This window comes from Gadus chalcogrammus, chromosome 23, assembly GCF_026213295.1.
Source record: "Gadus chalcogrammus isolate NIFS_2021 chromosome 23, NIFS_Gcha_1.0, whole genome shotgun sequence".
NCBI classification, from domain to species: domain Eukaryota; kingdom Metazoa; phylum Chordata; class Actinopteri; order Gadiformes; family Gadidae; genus Gadus; species Gadus chalcogrammus.
This window is the reverse complement of record NC_079434.1, coordinates 9,359,321-9,377,643: the sequence shown is the minus strand read 5'-3', so window position 1 is coordinate 9,377,643 and position 18,323 is coordinate 9,359,321. Positions and strand designations below refer to the sequence as shown.

At 49.1% G+C, this 18,323-nt stretch overlaps 1 protein-coding gene across 1 annotated transcript in view; it reads right to left on the bottom strand.

The window, feature by feature from the left end:
- Positions 1–671: 671 nt before the first annotated feature.
- LOC130377185 (dnaJ homolog subfamily C member 13-like) overlaps positions 672–18,323 on the bottom strand; it is a 43,703-nt gene continuing 26,051 nt past the window's right edge. Inside the window, exons 27-58 of the mRNA XM_056584208.1 lie at positions 18,120–18,182; positions 17,753–17,854; positions 17,333–17,437; positions 16,818–17,020; positions 16,380–16,464; positions 15,985–16,139; positions 15,547–15,592; positions 15,276–15,430; positions 14,478–14,679; positions 13,928–14,043; positions 13,170–13,248; positions 12,546–12,681; positions 11,443–11,627; positions 11,101–11,175; positions 10,353–10,472; positions 9,434–9,589; positions 8,399–8,641; positions 7,921–8,034; positions 7,410–7,526; positions 6,845–7,022; positions 6,067–6,158; positions 5,886–5,985; positions 5,506–5,580; positions 5,236–5,348; positions 4,624–4,793; positions 4,223–4,265; positions 3,936–4,109; positions 3,410–3,589; positions 2,643–2,783; positions 2,380–2,523; positions 1,953–2,052; positions 672–819 (exon numbers count right to left, since the gene is read on the bottom strand). Of these exons, the coding sequence (XP_056440183.1) occupies positions 722–819; positions 1,953–2,052; positions 2,380–2,523; positions 2,643–2,783; positions 3,410–3,589; positions 3,936–4,109; positions 4,223–4,265; positions 4,624–4,793; positions 5,236–5,348; positions 5,506–5,580; positions 5,886–5,985; positions 6,067–6,158; positions 6,845–7,022; positions 7,410–7,526; positions 7,921–8,034; positions 8,399–8,641; positions 9,434–9,589; positions 10,353–10,472; positions 11,101–11,175; positions 11,443–11,627; positions 12,546–12,681; positions 13,170–13,248; positions 13,928–14,043; positions 14,478–14,679; positions 15,276–15,430; positions 15,547–15,592; positions 15,985–16,139; positions 16,380–16,464; positions 16,818–17,020; positions 17,333–17,437; positions 17,753–17,854; positions 18,120–18,182 (4,065 nt within the window). The 3' untranslated portion in view covers positions 672–721. The remainder of the gene's footprint in view (positions 820–1,952; positions 2,053–2,379; positions 2,524–2,642; positions 2,784–3,409; positions 3,590–3,935; positions 4,110–4,222; positions 4,266–4,623; positions 4,794–5,235; positions 5,349–5,505; positions 5,581–5,885; positions 5,986–6,066; positions 6,159–6,844; positions 7,023–7,409; positions 7,527–7,920; positions 8,035–8,398; positions 8,642–9,433; positions 9,590–10,352; positions 10,473–11,100; positions 11,176–11,442; positions 11,628–12,545; positions 12,682–13,169; positions 13,249–13,927; positions 14,044–14,477; positions 14,680–15,275; positions 15,431–15,546; positions 15,593–15,984; positions 16,140–16,379; positions 16,465–16,817; positions 17,021–17,332; positions 17,438–17,752; positions 17,855–18,119; positions 18,183–18,323) is intronic.

The following is an 18,323-nucleotide window of genomic DNA, read 5'->3' as shown; positions in this document are numbered from 1 at the left end:
TGGTCCAATACAACTTTACAAACATGTTAATGAAATGTTATCATTGGTAGAAGAGTCAGTGATTTCTGGAAAGGCTTGTCAATGGATTTGACGAGTGGGTCTGCTAGACCCGCCCTCCCTCACGACAAACTGAATGCTATCCCTCTCATTCAGAATGAGAGGGACAGCAGGTCTCTAATAACAATCTTCAGTCTTTCAATGTCTTTGTCCCACGGCAAGAAAGGAAGAAAGGAAAAATCAACAGTAAAAAATATATTCATACAAAAAGTAAACAATTTTTTGTCCTGGTGAAAGGAACCGATAAAGATGCAGAAAAAAGGACAAATTAAAAGTAAACAAACAAAAAACGGGTTCATTGTCTAAAAACAATTAGAAAGTGTTTCGTCAAGACTTGAGTGCTGTACTGTTTTTTTGGAGGGGAGGGGGAGAGTAGGAGAGAGAGAAACATGAGAAAGTGCTGCGGACATTTTCTGCGACAACCGCCGCTCGTCTGGAACGTAGCCTCGCCCCCCGTCGAGACGTAGCTCCGCCCACCTGGGTCTCCCTCTCTCTCCTCCCCCTGGTTGGTTTAGGGGGAGCCGGGCAGTCGCTCTCCCTCTCTCTCTCTCTCTCTCTCTCTCTCTCTCTCTCTGTGGGAGTCCGCCGCCGCTGGGCCAGGGGGGGGGGGGGGGGGGGGGGGGGCTGGTCTGGGCGCCTGAGCGGGATTGTGTCCGTGATTCCGTCAACCCAGGTCCCCAATGTCGTTGTCCACAGGGGGCGGGACACTGGGCATGACTGTGGTGCCCGTCCCGGCCGTAAGGTAGCCCGCTACTCCTGGACCTGTTGGGGAGGGGGGGGAAATCACAGCTGGATGATGTGCAACTCTTGAGGGCTGGCGATGTAGCACGCTAGGTTAGCTAGGTTTAGCTAGGAACAGCTCTGAACTAAAACATATAGGATGGAGGGGGAGTTAGCAGACATGGTACATGGTATACTGGTGTTGAAATGGTCTGGGTGAAGTGAGCACTGCAAACCACAGACAAAAACTACAAACCACTGACAAAAACTACAAACCACTGAAAAAAAACTACAAACCACTGACAAAAAATCACAAACCACTGCAGGAATTGCCATTTTCATTTTCTGGTTGTCATGCCAACACAGGTTGTTATTGATGCACGCCGAGCAACTAAGTTAGGTGTGAAACCAACCGGCTGACAGCCGTGTGCAGAGTAGAGCCGAGAGCGGGGAGGTGGAAATGGAAACAAGAGTGTCGGAGGGGACACAAGATGGAGATGGAAGGGGGGTGAGTGGGGAGCTGGAGGAGGTGGGAGGAGCCACCAGGTGGAGCTCTACCTGCTTCAGAGCAACTGAGGCCAGCTCAGGAGTCTAGAGACCGCCGCGCAGGGGGCTGCTGGCGGCCAGGAGAGAAGGAGTGGACACCCCTGAGGAGGAGGAGGAGGAGGAGGAGGAGGAGGAGGAGGAGGAGGAGGAGGAGGAGGAGAACCAGAGGAAGAGGAGGAGGAGGAGAGAAGAGGAGGAAGAGGAGGAGCAGAGGAAGAGGAGGAGGAGGAGAGAAGAAGGAGGAGGAGAAGAGACAGAGGAGGAGGAGGAGGAGGAGGAGGAGAGAAGAAGGAGGAGGAGAAGAGACAGAGGAGGAGGGGGAGGAGGAGAGAAGGAGGAGGAGAAGAGACAGAGGAGGAGGAGGAGGAGAGAAGAAGGAGCAGGAGAAGAAAAAGAGGAGAGAAGGAGGAGAGAAGGAAAAGGAGGAAAGGAGGAGAAGGAGGAGAACAAGGAGGAGGAGAAGAGGAAAACGTTTGCAGGAGTGTGGAGGAGTTAGGCACAAAGAGGTTAAGGTTTCGAAGGTAAAAGCAGAATGCAGTTCAGACCCGGCACCAGGGAGCTTTACCCCAGGACCACGGCGCATTGGGCAACACACGTAAATAAAGACAGGAGGTTTCCGTCTGAGTTACCTGTGAGATACCCGGCCGTCTGCGATTCAGAGATGAACAGGTCGTGTTTCTGGTCTTTGAAGGCGCTCCACACACTGGACCTGGCCAGGATCTCGTTCACCTGGAGGGGAAACAATCTGCATTAACCCCAGGCGAAACCTCTGCTGGGATCTACTTCCTTCTTCCTGTCGGCTGTCAAACTATGAAGAGCTATGAGGAGAGCTAGTGGTAAGAGTTAGGTTTTTGTTTGTCAGACCCCCTATATCCCTTTCCATTTTTCAATATGGTTGTTTTTCATAACTTTGCTATGTTTTCCTCACGGTGGGGGTTGTTAGTGTATTGGATTATTTCCATTGCATTCATTCTGACCACCAGTTCATAGTAGCATAGCTACATTTGTTACCCTCTTTGAGGGTTCTGGAAGAAGGTGAGGGCGGCTCGGCCATACCTGCTCTCCATACTGCAGGCTGCGCGACATGGACTTGAGGGCCTTGACGATCTGGGCCTTGGTGGCGGAGGGGTTGTCCAGCGTCTCCAGACCGATGCCCTCCAGCAGCTTCAGGAGGTAGGGGACCAGCTCCACCCTCAAGGCCTGGAACCCACCGCGTCAAAACACAAGAACATGTCAACACAAAAATAGAAAAGAAAGAAAGATAGAAAAGAAGAAAGAAAGAGAGGGCGAGAGGGAGATCAGTGCATTGTAGTGCGTACCTGTGCAACGAGGTCGGTCTGCTCCTTCTGGAACATGCGGTTGAGGGCCTCGCAGGCGAGCCCCGCCATGTCGGCCCGCGACCTCATGCCACTCATCAGGGGCCCGATGGTCTCCAGCGCCGCCATCGACCGCACGCACAGCTACACGCACACACACATTAGGGTGACTTCACCGGAGTTCACGCTGCGTGTCACATGTGATGCACTACAGCACATTCCAAGAGAGCCACATTGGTCTCAACATATAAACATTAAAACACTGCAATAACACTGCAGGGTAAGAGTAGACCTAATATCTAGTATTTTAGCCAACAGCAGGGCTGGCAAAGCCTAAATAAGTAACATTTTATATGTTGGCAATTTCAGTCCACATGACTTCCAAAAACTCCCCCTGAGGCATGGCCACTAATGAACAGACACTAAAAGCACTTCTCATATTATTGAATGTACTTATGTGCTGTAATATTCTAATATGCTGGCACGCCATGCTGCCCTCCCTAGCATGCTACCCAGCCGTGCTAACTAGCGGGGCTGTACTTTTCACTACCTCTTCTAGGGGGGTAACTACTCGAGTCAAATTGATTCTAGAGTCAAAACTATTCCCGATTCAATATTGATTGCCTAGCTTGCTTACGATTAGCATGCCTAGCATGCTATTCGGCAGCTTGCTGCGCTACCAGTTCTACGTGCTAGCGACGCTGTGCTAACTAGCATGCTTACCATCCGTTGTGCACTGTCTAGCATGCTAACCATCGGCGCTACCTCACCTCATTGTCCGACAGGACGTGCAGCAGGCGGATGGCGCTCTTGGGGATGGCGTTGTTGCGGTGGTTGAGCGCGGCCAGGATGCGCGGCAGGTGGCCCAGAGGAGGGACCTGGTCGGCCAGCTGGCCCTGCGTGCTGAACAGACACACTGCTGCCGTGGTAACTGTCTCCAGGGCCTCTCCCTGCAGGGGTCAGGGGATGTGCAGGCGTACAATTTTACGGTTTATTGGTATATCTGTGTGGTGTCTATAAGTGAGTGTATGAGTGTGTGCATAAGCCTATCATGCGTTTTGTTCGTCTTCATGAGTAAGTGAGTGAGTGAGTGAGACAGAGTGAGTGAGACACAGTGAGTGAGTGAGACAGAGTGAGTGAGACATATTGAGTGAGACAGAGTGAGTGAGACAGAGTGAATGAGTGAGTGAGTGAGACAGAGTGAATGAGTGAGTGAGTGAGTGAGTGAGTGAGTGAGTGAGTGAGTGAGTGAGTGAGTGAGTGACTGAGTGACTGAGTGAGTGTATACATGCGTACATTGGGGTTGTTCTTCTCCAGCAGCTCCGTGATGGTCTCCAGCAGAGAGACCAGGAACTCTCTGGGCTTCCTCAGGACCCAGCCGGGCTGGGCGATGAAGATACGCAGGAAGACCCCGCCCACCTCCAGCTCCCCCTGTCCCGCCCCGTATGCAACCGTGAACTCCTCCGGCAGCTGGGGGCAGAGGTCAGAGGTCGGGGGATTCAAAGGGGTTTTCTAATAAATACGCATTCAATGTCCATTGTACATATACATGTATTGTACATATATGTAATAGTTCAACTTACCCTCCAGTTGACATCAGGGTTATCCTTCTGCTGTTTAAAGTGACTGGAAAAACAAAGACGGAAGACAAGGAGAACATAATGAAGCTGCAGTACACCAACTGAACAACTGAAGGGACGGAGGAGCGATGCTTTATGCCGCTTCACTACACCAAAGAAAGACCCAGCGAAGCCTGAGTCCTCCAAGCAACAAGTCTGACCTCTGGGAGCGCCTACCCCACCCCTAACCGGGAATGTCAATGCTAACACTGATGCTAACACTAACACCAGCACTGATGTTCAAACAGTGGATCCTTCAGGTGATCATGGTACCAGCCTCAAACATTCTCACACATTAGCTATTGCTAATGCTAAAGCTAACGCTAAGGCTGGGTCAGGAGGTTCTCGTTGTCGTGGAGACCTACTCGAGCATCATCTCCCGCACGGTGGTGGAGACGGTCTCGCGGGAGCCGTCGTTCCAGATGAGCTCGGGGTTCTCGTGCGTCCCCTCGAAGATGTGCACGGCCGCCTCGGCGTTGTCCCGCATGGCGTCCATGAACACGCCGGGCAGGAAGCGGATCAGCGTCAGACGCACCTGCAGAACAGCCGTCGACCATCAACAGGCGAAACAGAGTCCTAATCCTTCTATCTACCACCGTGGATCATTTAGCTAGCTCTTTATTTGGTCCAGTGGTTTCACAGAAACATGCTTCGGCGGCACTTCTTTACAGTTACTCCAACTAAGACGCTATCGCAAGTAGCTTTGGATGAAAGCGTCTGACTAAGTGTGAACTGTGAAAGGGGGTGCATCACTTGTTGAAAGTGGCAGGAATTCAAAGAACTGGGTTGAATTCAAAGAAAGTGTGTTGACATCTTGAGCCGACGATGGCGGTTGTATTATGGCAACAGACTTATTGATGCAAAAATGTTAATGCCCTGAACAATCAATTAATTCAAAATGAATGAATTCATGAATGAATTCAGTAGATTTGGGAGGGTTAGGGGTTAAATAGTGAGACCGTTGTGTTCATGCTCACCTTGGGACCGACTAGCTTGTCTGAGGTCATCTTGGAGAAGAGTTCTGCCGTCTGGGAGCGTACCTGGGGGTGGGTGGAGTTACAGAAGAGATCCAGCAGGTAGATCAGAGCACCTGGGAGAGAGGGGAGAAGGAGAGAAAGTTTACAGGTGTGACTGCAATGATGCAATCTGTGTCAGGCGCTTTCTGACACAGATAGCACCTATCTGTGACTCCAGGGTTCCGGTGGTAACGGAGTTGATAAGTAGTCAGTAGCAAGTAATGTACAAACCTTTGGCCATAGCCTCTTTGACTATCTTTGTGTTTGAGGTCAAGGCATACAGAGTCTCCAGCACCAGCTGGCGGCCTGGAAGGGATAAAGGGACAGTTAGTGATCGTAGGAAAACACCTCTCATCATATTCTCATATTATCAAGGGCAATGTCGTTGGGCATCTATGTTTTGAGCAGTGGGGGAAAAGTCCCATATACTCGCAAAAAGTGGAATGTTCTTGTATGAAAGTACTTAAGTACACAGCCATCACCAGGGATGTTCTCAAATATAAACAGAGAGAATGATGACTACCACACAACACTGACAGCCAAAATGGCCACCGACTGCCAGTGTGTGTGTGTGTGTGTGCGCGCGCGTGTGTGCGTGCATGTGCTCTTACTGGAGGGCAGAGAGTGGAGGAGGACCAGCAGGTTGGAGAGGACCAGGGACTCAGAGATGTTGCTCACACACTCCTGGTTGGACGTCACCGTGTTGACCACCTGGAGAACAAACACAGTTTAGTCCTCCGTGATCACTCTGGCGTCACGGTATCAGCTGGTCTCCTGGAAAAAGTTGTTCACCTCTAAAGCAAGCTGCTGGACCTTGCCAGCTCCGTGGACGCGTAACAAGGAGAAGAGCAGCTTAAAGTGTCCGATGCACTCCGTTTCTGAACCTGTGGACAAACAGAACAGCATTCATTAAAGACCAAGCCGACAGGCTCTCTCAGTCCGACTCTAAAATCGGTTGGTATGTTTTGAGTGTCATAAGGGGATTGTGGGTAATCAGACTATCATATCATCCTATCATATTTGCACTGCGCAATAAACAATCAAATTGAATCTAATCTTATAAGAACTTGGGTAAAGGGAACAAGAGGGTTACAAGAGGATTGTGGGTATGGAGACCCGAGTTTAAAATGATTGTGGGGAATTAAGAGGATTGTGGGTATGGAAGGGGTTTGTGAGTTAGGAAGGGCATTGTGGATATGGAAGGGGGTTGTGAGTTAGGAAGAGGATTGTGGATATGGAAGGGGGTTGTGAGTAAGGAAGAGGATTGTGGATATGGAAGGGGGTTGTGAGTAAGGAAGAGGATTGTGGGTGGTATTGTAGGTTAAGAGGAATTCTGAGTTACTAAGGGGATTATGGCAAACAGATGGGATTGTGGGTAACTTAGATGATCGCGGGTAACAGAGGGGATAATGGGTAAGGAAGGGGATTGTGGGTAACAGAGGGGATTGTGGGTAATTTAGATGATGGAGTGTATCGGAGGGGATAATGGGTAAGGAAGGGGATTGTGGGTAACAGAGGGGATTGTGGGTAAGGAAGGGGATTGTGGGTAACCGAGGGGATTGTGGGTCACCAGGGTTGTTCTTGATGACGTTGCGCAGCGCCTCCAGGGCCATCTCGGCGAAGCGGAGGCGCTCGGCGTGCTGCTGGGACTCCACCTTGTTGCTCTGGCTCATGGCCAGCAGGGTGTACAGGTACTGGGCCTGGGAGCCCACGTAGTCCAGCAGGCTGGCCGCGAACGCCTTGGGGAACTACACACACACACACAAAGACACACGTGGAGGATCACACCAACACACACATAGACACACAAACAGAGACACACATTCACATTCCAGATGAAGGTGGAGGCTGGAGGCACCAAGTATTATAGTGTCAGTAAAACACGGAGAGCAGGAACAGATATACGACAAAATCATTTGTATTAATTTATGAAGTCAATTATTAATTAGAATTATTTAGAAGTAAAACTGAATTTGATTTATCAGGATGCATAAATAAACCAAGTAGCAAACATCTAGAGGAGCGACACTGTAATCTTACAGCGTCCTTTTAAAGACAATTTAGGGCTTCAATGATACATAAAGGCAATAAGTCAGTACAGCAGTGAAGTCATCCTGCTATGAATAGGTCCTGACCTCAAGGGGATAGGAAGGCTGCTCGTTGTAGACCCGGACGAAGATCTCCCCCACGATCAGCTCCTTGCTGTGGTCACTGAACACAAACTCAGAGCCAAAGGTCTTGTCGTTCTCTCCCTGGAAGGGAAACCAAACACTGACGTTACTGGAAGGCTTGGATAGAGACACTTGATGGGTGTGGTGACACACTTCTAATACAAGAGAATACTTGGCTGGTAGTAGTAAGTCGAGGTCTGCAACATCACTCTGTGTCTAAGAAAATCCCTCGGAATTTGGAGTTCAGGAGGTAGAGCGGTTTGACTGCTCCCGACAAGCTGGCTGTCACCTTGCACGGTTGAGTCTGTCATGAATGTGTGAATGAACCGTTGTATTCAAAATTGTATTTGTCAGATTCGGTGAACTCGACTCCCGTACCCATTGATGTTGCAGACCAGGACTTTTTCCACCACAGGACCTAGAAGAAATGGGAAGTTCCAGGTCTTCCCAGTTCCAGGTCTTCCCAGGCCCTTACCATGTGGATGTTCTCCCGCTGCTGCTCCTCCAGGAACTCCAGGAGCTCCGCCCGCGTCCCGTTGTTCCAGATCAGGTAGGGGTTCTCAGAGTTACTGTTCAGCAGCTTCAACACCTGCACACACACACAGCAGGGCTCAGACACACAGCCAGAATCAGGCCCACAGGGGAGCGTTTGTGAGTCCTGCCTGACTGACTGAAGTGTTTGTGTGTTCACTTCAGAGGTGGAAGGCGTTGCGGTGTGTGTCTGTCTGTGTGTCAGTTTGTGTTGTGTCAGTGCATTGTGTATCAGTGGTGTTTGTGTGTGTTGTGTGCATCACTGTATTTAGTGTTGTCTGTCGTGTGTCACTGTGGTGGGCGTGTCAGTATACTGTGCGTGTCAGTGTGCGTCAGCGTGTTTAACGGTTTGAGTGTGTGTGTCAGTGTGTTTAGTGTTAGGGCTGGGGTTAGGGTTAGCGTGCCCCGGTCCATCCACCCACCTCGGCGGGGGTCCCCGAGCCCAGCCGGCGGGCCACGTACGGCGTCAACATGGCCGCCAGGCTCTTGCGGATGGTGGGGTTCTCCGGAGGCGTGGCGTCCACCCCGTTGGTCTCCGGGGCCGCCCCGTCGCCGGGGCTGGGGGGGGGCTTCAGCTGGGCGTAGCCCCCCAGGCGGCCCAGAGCCACCAGGCTGATCCTGGCTAGGCTGTTGGCCACCTCCTGCTGGTTGGAGTCCTGGCTGGCCTGGAGGAAGGGAAGACCCATGCACGCGGATATCAAGATTTATTAAACTGCAATACAGTGTTACGTGTTTTAAGCACATAAGCTGCCCCCACATAGCCACTAGGAAGCAGGATCGAACACACAAGCTGCATTACCCTCACATAGCCACTAGGAAGCAGGATCGAACACACCAGCTGCATTACCCCCACACAGCCACAAGGGAGCAGGATCCAACAAACAAGCTGTAATATCTACCCCAGCCACAGAAGGCAGCATCTTTGAGACAGACGCGGAAGCCGCAGCTAAGACGTCACATAGGCCACGCCCACTTCACATAGGCCACTTCTACTTGGTTCATTCGCAGCGCCCGGAGCCAGAGGAGGTCAGAGAGACTCATAGGCAGACCGGCAGAGAGCCTCGGGCCTAAGCCCGGGGGCTCGAAGTAGCTCACGGTATTTCTCTCTACGCTGTTAGATACAATTCCCTCCCTTTTGCTTCATAGTTACCATACCGAAATACTTTAACAAATAAAGTGAGTTAAAAGCGAACCGTTTCGAACTACTTTCAACAAGAGCACGACAACAGCTTCAAGTAAACAATAAATTGTGATGTTGCTTATTTAAAAAAAAAAAAAAATTGTAATAGAGGGCACTTCCATTAGTACGATAAGATCAAATGGCGGGTACCGACAAAGCATTCAAACCTGAAACCCCAACTTTCAACCGCACTAGAGATAAAATCGGTAACATCCTGTAGCAGTATGGTCTGAACCGCACGTCGTATTGTATCGAGGCCACCGCCTTGGGCACCGACCTGCACACCGCCCTCCTCCAGCGTGAAGTCGTAGTTGAAGAGGTAGACCAGCAGGTGCCACAGCACGCCCGCATGGTACAGGTGGGTCTGCAGGAAGAAGTCCACCGCAAAGGAGCTGACGCACTGCACGGCCAGGGCGGCGGTCCGGGGGAGACCCTGGGGAGGAGGAGGGGGAGGGGGGGACCAGAGAGAGGGAGGAGGAGGAGGAGGAGGAGGAGGAGGAGGAGGAGGAGGAGGAGGAGGAGGAGGAGGAGGAGGAGGAGGAGGGGACCAGAGAGAGGGAGGAGGAGGAGGAGGAGGAGGAGGAGGGGACCAGAGAGAGGGAGGAGGAGGAGGAGGAGGAGGAGGAGGAGGAGGGGACCAGAGAGAGGGAGGAGGGGGAGGAGGAGGAGGAGGAGGAGGAGGAGGAGGAGGAGGAGGGGGAGGAGGGGACCAGAGAGAGGGAGGAGGAGGAGGAGGAGGAGGAGGAGGAGGAGGAGGAGGAGGAGGAGGAGGGGACCAGAGAGAGGGAGGAGGAGGAGGAGGAGGAGGAGGAGGAGGAGGAGGAGGAGGGGACCAGAGGGAGGGAGGAGGGGACAAGAGAGAGGGAGGAGGAGGAGGAGGAGGGGGAGGGGGAGGGGGAGGAGGAGGGGACCAGAGAGAGGGAGGAGGAGGATGAGGTAGAGGAGGTTGAGGAGAGAGGGAGGTGTGGACGGAGCGAGGAGCCAGGAAGAGGAAGAGCAGATAGAGAAAGAGATGGAGAAGGAGGAGATGACGAGAGGAATTATGAGTATGACCAGCCACTCTGAGGTGCTCCTCAATATCATTTTGATAACAGCTACATTGTTGGATAAACAGAATTCACTGCAGTAATAATACATAGTTCAGGTTACTCAGGGACCCAGCCCCAGTAGAGGACCTGAGAGAGGCGAGGACTCACCTTGCCGTAGTAGAGCAGGTGACAGAGGTCTCTGATGATGTTGGGCAGCTCTATGATCTTCTCCCGGCACTCCTCGAACTGAGCCGCCACGCTGTAACACTTACAGATGTGCCCGCACACCTGCACACACACATCACGTTAGGTATACAGACATCTCCTCGCACACACAGAAGCACACATCACATTACACACTGCAATACGTTTATACGTCCCATTGCACTACACAGCACGTAGAACACATCAATTACTCTGACATTACATCGCAGACTGTATTGTATGATACAGTGGACATATAGGACACACGTGAATCACATCAGATTGGGACCAGTTGACAAGCTGCGCAGTACCTCCCCCCAGACACTAGAGGGTGTGAGTAGTGTAGAAGAGATTCTCAACTGGTGGGTTGTGAAGGCATTTCATGGGGAATTTGGAGTGGGTCGCAGAGCACATGGCAAACCTTAATCTTTAAAGAGAAGCCGATGAGTTAACTAATGCTTTAATATTATTTCATGTTTTAAAGGCTTACGGTAATATTGACTTAGCCCCAATTGTCGCAGTTTTTCGTTTGCTCCATGTTTTCGACAGTACATGAAATCATAGTTGATAACTGCAATATCGGTAATACAACTTTCAATCAAACTTTATCCGTCGTGACTTCATGACGAATGAAACATGTGGGTTCAGAGGCTGTACCAGTGGAGAACCAGTGGTGTGGAGTGTATCATTATTGTTTAGTAGCAGTGTTTACCTGGACAGACATGTCTCCTGGCTTACTGGAGGCTGTGAGAACGGCCACACACCTAGAGAACGCCTCCAGCAACACCTGGTCAGGAGGAGGCGAAACAAACAGCATGAGGAGAGGTGTACAACACACACACACACACACACAAAACCACACACAACCACAGACACACACCATATATGCAATATATACATGATTAAAGATTAAAAGTCTCCCTCCATCCACTCTTTAGTTTCACTTTCCCAAACAGATTCAGACTCTCTCACCATTATTTCCCGCCACTAAACAGAGTGGTAGCTACCCCACCAGCGAACTGAATTGCACCATCCCTGCCAGCTAGCTCCGTACCTCGATGCCCTCTTCCCGCCGTAGCTCCTCTGCGTTCAGCGCGGAGCAGTTGACCGTGTGGAAGGCCAGCTCCGTGCCCGCGGGCAGCAGCGGCGAGGTCTTTGAGAACAGCTGGACGTCGCTGGTCTCCATGATGAGGGTTTTGATGAGCATGGGGTATCCGGCGTACTTGTAGGGCTCCAGTTCTGTTCCAAGGGCGAAAACGTTTCAATTTTTTTTGCATAATTATACATTAATGCATCATTTGTAAATTCAATTACATTTTGTATTCCTCATTTCTCATTGAATATTTATGTTTGATGATCTAATTGTACTGGGAGATACTACAAATTCTCACATAAAAGATGTATGCATACAATTTCCCCTTAGCAGCTAAATGAACAAAAATGGCAACAACTTGGGCTATGGGCTATGTGGCTATGTGGGCTATCCATTAGCTCCCTGAACTTCAGTAGCTACATTAGTTCCACCAGCTCAACTAGCATAGTTAGCTCCTTGAGCTTCAGGAACTTAATCAGCTACATTACGTCAAATAGCTTAATTTGCTCTATTCGGTCCAATAGCTTCATAAGCACCCTGGGCTAAAGTAGCTTAATAAACTCTGTTAGGTGCACCAGCTTCATTAGCTCTGCTAGCACCCTGAGCTCCAGTAGGTTAATAAACTATTTTAGGTCCACTAGCTTCAATGGCTCTGCTAGCTCCCTTGGCTCCGGTAGCTCTATCAGCTCCATTATGTCCCCTAGCTCCAGTAGCTCCATTATGTCCCCTAGCTCCAGTAGCTCTATCAGCTCCATTATGTCCCCTAGCTGCAGTAGCTCTATCAGCTCCAGTATGTCCCCTAGCTCCAGTAGCTCTATCAGCTCCATTATGTCCCCTAGCTCCAGTAGCTCTATCAGCTCCATTATGTCCCCTAGCTCCAGTAGCTCTATCAGCTCCATTATGTCCCCTAGCTCCAGTAGCTCTATCAGCTCCATTATGTCCACTGGCTCCCTTGGCTCCAGTAGCTCTATCAGCTCCATTATGTCCCCTAGCTCCCTTGGCTCCAGTAGCCCTATCAGCTCCATCATGTCCACTGGCTCCCTTGGCTCCGGTGGACCACCGACCTTCCTTGTAGCGGTTGAAGAGGATGCTCTGGGCCTGCAGGATGAGGATGATGTTCTCCGGGTCGGGCCCGTCTACGATGCGGGCCGACTTGGAGCACAGGAACTCATAGGCCTTGTTCACTTTCTCAAACATATCCTGCACACAAAGAAACGGAAACACACAGACAGAAGTATGAGCTCAATTGTGTGTGCGGTGTGTGGTGTGTGGTTTGCGGTGAGATGTGAGCTTGTGTAAACAGGAAACTTGAATGATGAAGCCCTTTAAGAGGCCAGAGAGAACTTTCGCATAAATGTAGTCAATGTACAATTTTGATTTATAAACGTAACATATGTTTTACAAGAAATATCATGTATTGACTTGATATCCAGAGACCAATACACACAACATGAACAAAGCTGTTTCTCAGCCAGTGTATGCGTACATTTTTCGTATATGTTCATATGCAACATTAATTACACACTGATTAGGTTGAGGTACATATTAGGTACACAGGAACTACATTCTGGTTAGTGGCAAGCACATATAAGGTAACCAGTACACACTGGTTAGGTGTGGGTACATATTAGGTACACAGGAAGCTCAGGCTTGCTAGGTGTAGGTACAAGTTAGAGGCAGACACCCACCCTGCCCTCTGGGTTCTTGTCAGGGTGGTACTTCTGGGCCAGGCGGAAGTAGGCCTTCCTGATCTTACTCTCATCATGCCTGAGGACAAACACACGAACACAAGTTTGACATAAGACGAGGGGAACAGAGAGGGGCATTTAAAGCCATTCATTCATTAATCCAAATGTACTCATGTAAATTATTTATTTGTTTATTCAAGTGCAAGATGATATACATTTTTGTACTTCGAAAATATACATAACTATATTTAACTTTATATAATGCATTATCAGACAATATCTACCACTCGCTTTCATTCTATCGATTATTCTGGTTCTAGTGGATATTCTATTCTAGTGGATGGTCTAGTCTATTGGATAATCTATTCTAGTTGATAGTCTAGTCTAGTGGATAATCTATTCTAGTGGATGGTCTAGTCTAGTGGATAATCTATTCTAGTGGATGGTCTAGTCTAGTGGATAATCTATTCTAGTTGATAGTCTAGTCTAGTTGATAATCTATTCTAGTGGATGGTCTTGTCTAGTTGATAATCTATTCTAGTGGATGGTCTAGTCTAGTTGATAATCTATTCTAGTTGATAGTCTAGTCTAGTGGATAATCTCTTCTAGTGGATGGTCTAGTCTAGTTGATAATCTATTCTAGTTGATAGTCTAGTCTAGTGGATAATCTATTCTAGGGGATAGTCTGGTGTGGTGGTTAGGGGGTTTGACTGTAGGAGGAGGGTGAACAACATCGTGGTGTCCCGGGGTTAACTCACTGTCCCTGTCCTTTGGGCAGGTTGAGGACCTCATACGCTTCGTCTACAGACATGGACGGAGGTTTCTTCTCCACCTCTCTCTTCCACGCCTCCAGGGTGTCCTTTAGTAGTTTCACCTGCAGGGGGTAGCAGAGACAAAGGACACATAAATACACAACACAAGGTCAGCTCCTCAATCCAACACGAGTGCATGAAAGCGCTGTTTAACTTGTGTGATGATCAGGCTGGCCATTAGGATCAGATTACAGGTGCGCACAGTAAAGATGGACGCAGGTGTATTGCAGGTGGAACATAACAGTCTGTTGCAGACTGTTATAGTTCGACTCATTTGGGATACATCGTTACCTCTTTAAGGACCAAATTGGAGCCTTTTCAATTTAGGTCTTTCAGTTATTTTTAAATATAATTTCATGCATACTCGGACATGCACCAGGTAGGTGCAAACGAGTCTGTGTATACATATTTCTTTTTTTTTTAATTGGTTGAGTGGTTCGGACACTGCCTACCACTGGAAGGAAATAACTAAACTAAACACGACGGGTCACGTTACCGGGTCTCGGATGGGCCAGCCGGGGAAGTGCACAGCGTCACAGAGGTGCCTGAGGTAGTAGATGTTACAGAAGAGCTCGTTGTCCAGCTGGGGGAAGCTGACCACGGGGATGGGGCAGTACTGGTACAGGGCCCGCGTGTTGCTCTGCAGCCGCGGGCTGAAGTCCGCCAGGTGGGCGGCGATCTTCTCGATCATGAGACGCCTGGAGGTGTATAATGTTTTAAAACATGGGGAAGACGGTCAAATACCGACATGAAAAGAGTCTAGTCTGTAGCGACTCAGGTTTGATTCCGACCTGGGGTCCTGTGCTACAGGTCATTCCCTCCCTCTTCTTCAACCCACTGTCCTGTTCCTTCACTGTCCTGTCCTCATTGTCATACGTCTTCATTGTCCTGTGTCTTTAATGTCTTGTGTCTTCACTCTTCTTTCTTCACTGTCCTGTCCTGTGTCTTCAGTGTCCTGTGTATTCACTCTCTTGTCCATCCAAAAGGCAAAAATCATCATATCCCATCATCATATATCTAAATAAAGACCCAGTACTTGCTGACAGACACCTGGTGGGAAGGAGTTCTGACTGAACCATCCCTGACCCATCCATTATGCACTACCACTAAAACCAAATAAAATACTCTTCTCCCCTTGTGTCAGTGTTATAACTCCTACAGCACTCTGTTCAGTCACTATGATCTTTTCTAGAAGCTAGTTCTACCAAATGTCCTCAAATCTGAGTATGCATTCTGACCCCGACCAGGTACCGGTACGGCCTCACTCATCCCGGTTTAGAGGGGGTGACCTGACCTCATCTCGCTGCTCCAGATGGCCTCGGGCGTGTCAAACTCCCCCAGGAAGATCTCCGAGAAGCGCTCGGCCTCGTAGTTCTCCAGGTAGCACACCATGGCCTCGGGCAGCACCGGGCCCAGCACGCTGCGCTGCACAATGTCCTGCCCTTTGGACTGCACAGCAAGGTCACAGGTCACAGGTCAGAGGGGCAGACTGACGCTCTTTACTATTTACTATGCTTTTAAGGGATCAGGTGTGTGTGTGTGTGTGTGTGGGGGGGGGGGGTTACCTCCTCGGACTTGAAGGCCTGTTTGAGGTGAGTGTATTTCAGGAACCTGCAGGGGTGTCAAGAAGGAGTCGAGGATCAGGATGTGTGTGTTTGTGTATTTGTCTGTGTGTCTGAGTCTGCATGGGGATTTATGTCAATGTCTCGCCATTTATGTGTGTATGAGCATGTGAGGGCATACATATTAATGTCAAATCCATCAAACCGTATTTATACAGCGCTGTTCACGCGAAAATGGCAATACAGAGTTCTTGACAAAGAAAACAACATAAGAGCAGGAAAATTGTCAAATAAAAAGTACATTTCATAATTAGAGCAAATAATTTGAGCCAATGGCATTACAAAGTGTGTATCCATGTGTGTGTGTGTGTGTGTGTGTGTGTGTGTGTGTGTGTGTGTGTGTGTGTGTGTGTGTGTGTGTGTGTGTGTGCGCTCCCTGACCTGGCGACGGGCAGCACGTTGGAGCCGGTGTACATCATGATGAAGAAGAAGACCCCGGTGAGGTACAGGCGCTGGAGGTTGGGGTTGTCCTGCATCACCAGGTAGAGCATGTTGGCCACCTTCTCCACCAGGATGGGGTCGAAGGTCAAGAGCAGCTGGAGACACAAAAACACACACAGAGTTTGAAACCGATACTGGGTCATGGATTGGTTGAGGTTTGGATTTGGATTTTCCCAAAGATAATTGGACATTGAACATTTTTACATTTTAATTTTAATTGGTTGAGAATAAGTGTCTTATTTTGAATATGATCACAGGATTCTAAACCCCTGAACCAAATGTAAGACCCCTCTGATGCTTCCTGTCTGACTGAGAGCAGACCGCTCTGGGCTCACCTGGACGATGTGAGGCAGGCAGGTGTTGTCGCTGATCAGCCTCTTGATCTTGGGCAGCGGGCGGATGATGGCGTTGTCCTGGTCCCTGGGAGAACACACAGTTTGCTTCACATGCTATGCCAAGATAGGCTAAACTTTGCTAAATAAGGCTAAGACGGTAGGCTCATCTAGACTGGGATAAGGGAGGATAAACTAGGTTAGCCAGAGCTATTTTAGGCTAAGCCAGTAAAGGCTAGGTTAGGAAAAGTTAGGCTAAATTAGGCTAGCCTATGGCTAAACTTAACCACGCTAGGTTAGGCTAGGCTAAACTAGACAAGGCTGGGAAAGGTTATGTTAGGCTAGGGAAAACTCTTCCAAGATAGGCTTTAATAGATGAAGTTAAGTGGTAGGGTGGCGTGGACTAGGCTACGAAACACTAAGCACGGCTAACATGGTTACCTGCTGGGGTAGTAGGAGCACATGCTGATCAGCATGTTGAGGATGAGTGTGGCCAGGTCCGTCTCATTCATCACCGCCTGGCCTGTTGCTAGGAGACACCACTTGAGCTGAGGGATGGCCTGCAGGGGGCGCCAGCCGTCCATGCCCTGCGCCCAGCACCTCGTCTTAGCGGTTAGCACGCCCGCGCTCCAGAACTCCTGCATCTGGAGCCGGAGCACAGAGCACACGTTAGCCTGAAGGATGAGCGGGTGGGGAGGACAGCCCGGAGACCAGATGAAACGTCCTGGGTTCAACCCCCAAAGAGTCTGCCTGGAGGCGTCCTAGAGCAAGATGCCTAACCCCGACTTTAATGTACGCATTTGAATTCACTGCAAGGCGCTTTGAATAAACTTTGATCTGATATGTGACTTAACAGTTAAAGAGTAACGATGCAAGTTTGCCAACCACTGCTCAAATGCTGAAAGAAGCACTCCCAGGATTACAGATGGAGAATCCAAGCGAGCTGACGTCCATACCTCTTCATAACTGAAGGGCCCTCTCCTCTCCTTGTCTGCGTTGCCGAAGTACCACTCCTTCTCACTCTCTCTCTTCATGTCCGCGGACGCCTCGATAACGTTGGTCTGAGGGTTCGTTCAAGATTAGCCCGTTCATTTGTGTGTCAATATCAAATATTTTTGTGAACCTCATTTTACATTAGTGTAGAATTATTCTTAGGACAGATTATAACACAAACATATTCAACCAGTTCAATTGGATGATTCATCCTTCAAATAGCGAGTCAACTTTTAAAGTAATTTCATAATCAAATATGAATCCTCGTAAAACCTATTTGTATAAAAACACAGTGTAGTCATGGGATTCCAAGTGAATTGGGATGACGTTGTTATGCCACATAACAGACCTTCTCCCAGTACATCTACTGGGATCTGGTGTACCTGTAGTGGGACCGTGGCCCTGCTGGTGTGGAGGTGGGCCAGGGTGAGGAGGTCCACCATGATCCGCACCCCGTTGGAGTCCATCACCTCCTTCACGTTTTTCTATGACAAAGAAAACGCGGAACAGATTAAATAATCTGAATAACAACAAGAATGGGATCTGAAATATATTGAGAAGGCACAGTGACTAACTTCAACTTGGTAGCTTGTCAACATAAGCTAGTTGGCTAATTCTTTCCAGGTTTCTAATGTAAAACGTTGGCTAATGTTAACAAGTTGGCTAAAGTGAGCCAGGTGGCAAAAACTAGCAAGCTGGTTTAAGTGAGCCAGGTGGCTAATGCAAGCTAGGTTATTTATGTTAGCTGACCTTGTTGAGGATAAGTTTGTTGATGAAGAGAATGATTCTGTCTCGCTCCAGTCGGTCCGTACACTGAAAACACAACAAGACAGAGAAATATTGTGTTGTGCATAGTAATAATAATCATTATGAAATGAAATATAAAAATAACAGTAATATATATCTATATATATATATCTATATTTTTGTATTTTTTTCTCAATGAATAGGAGA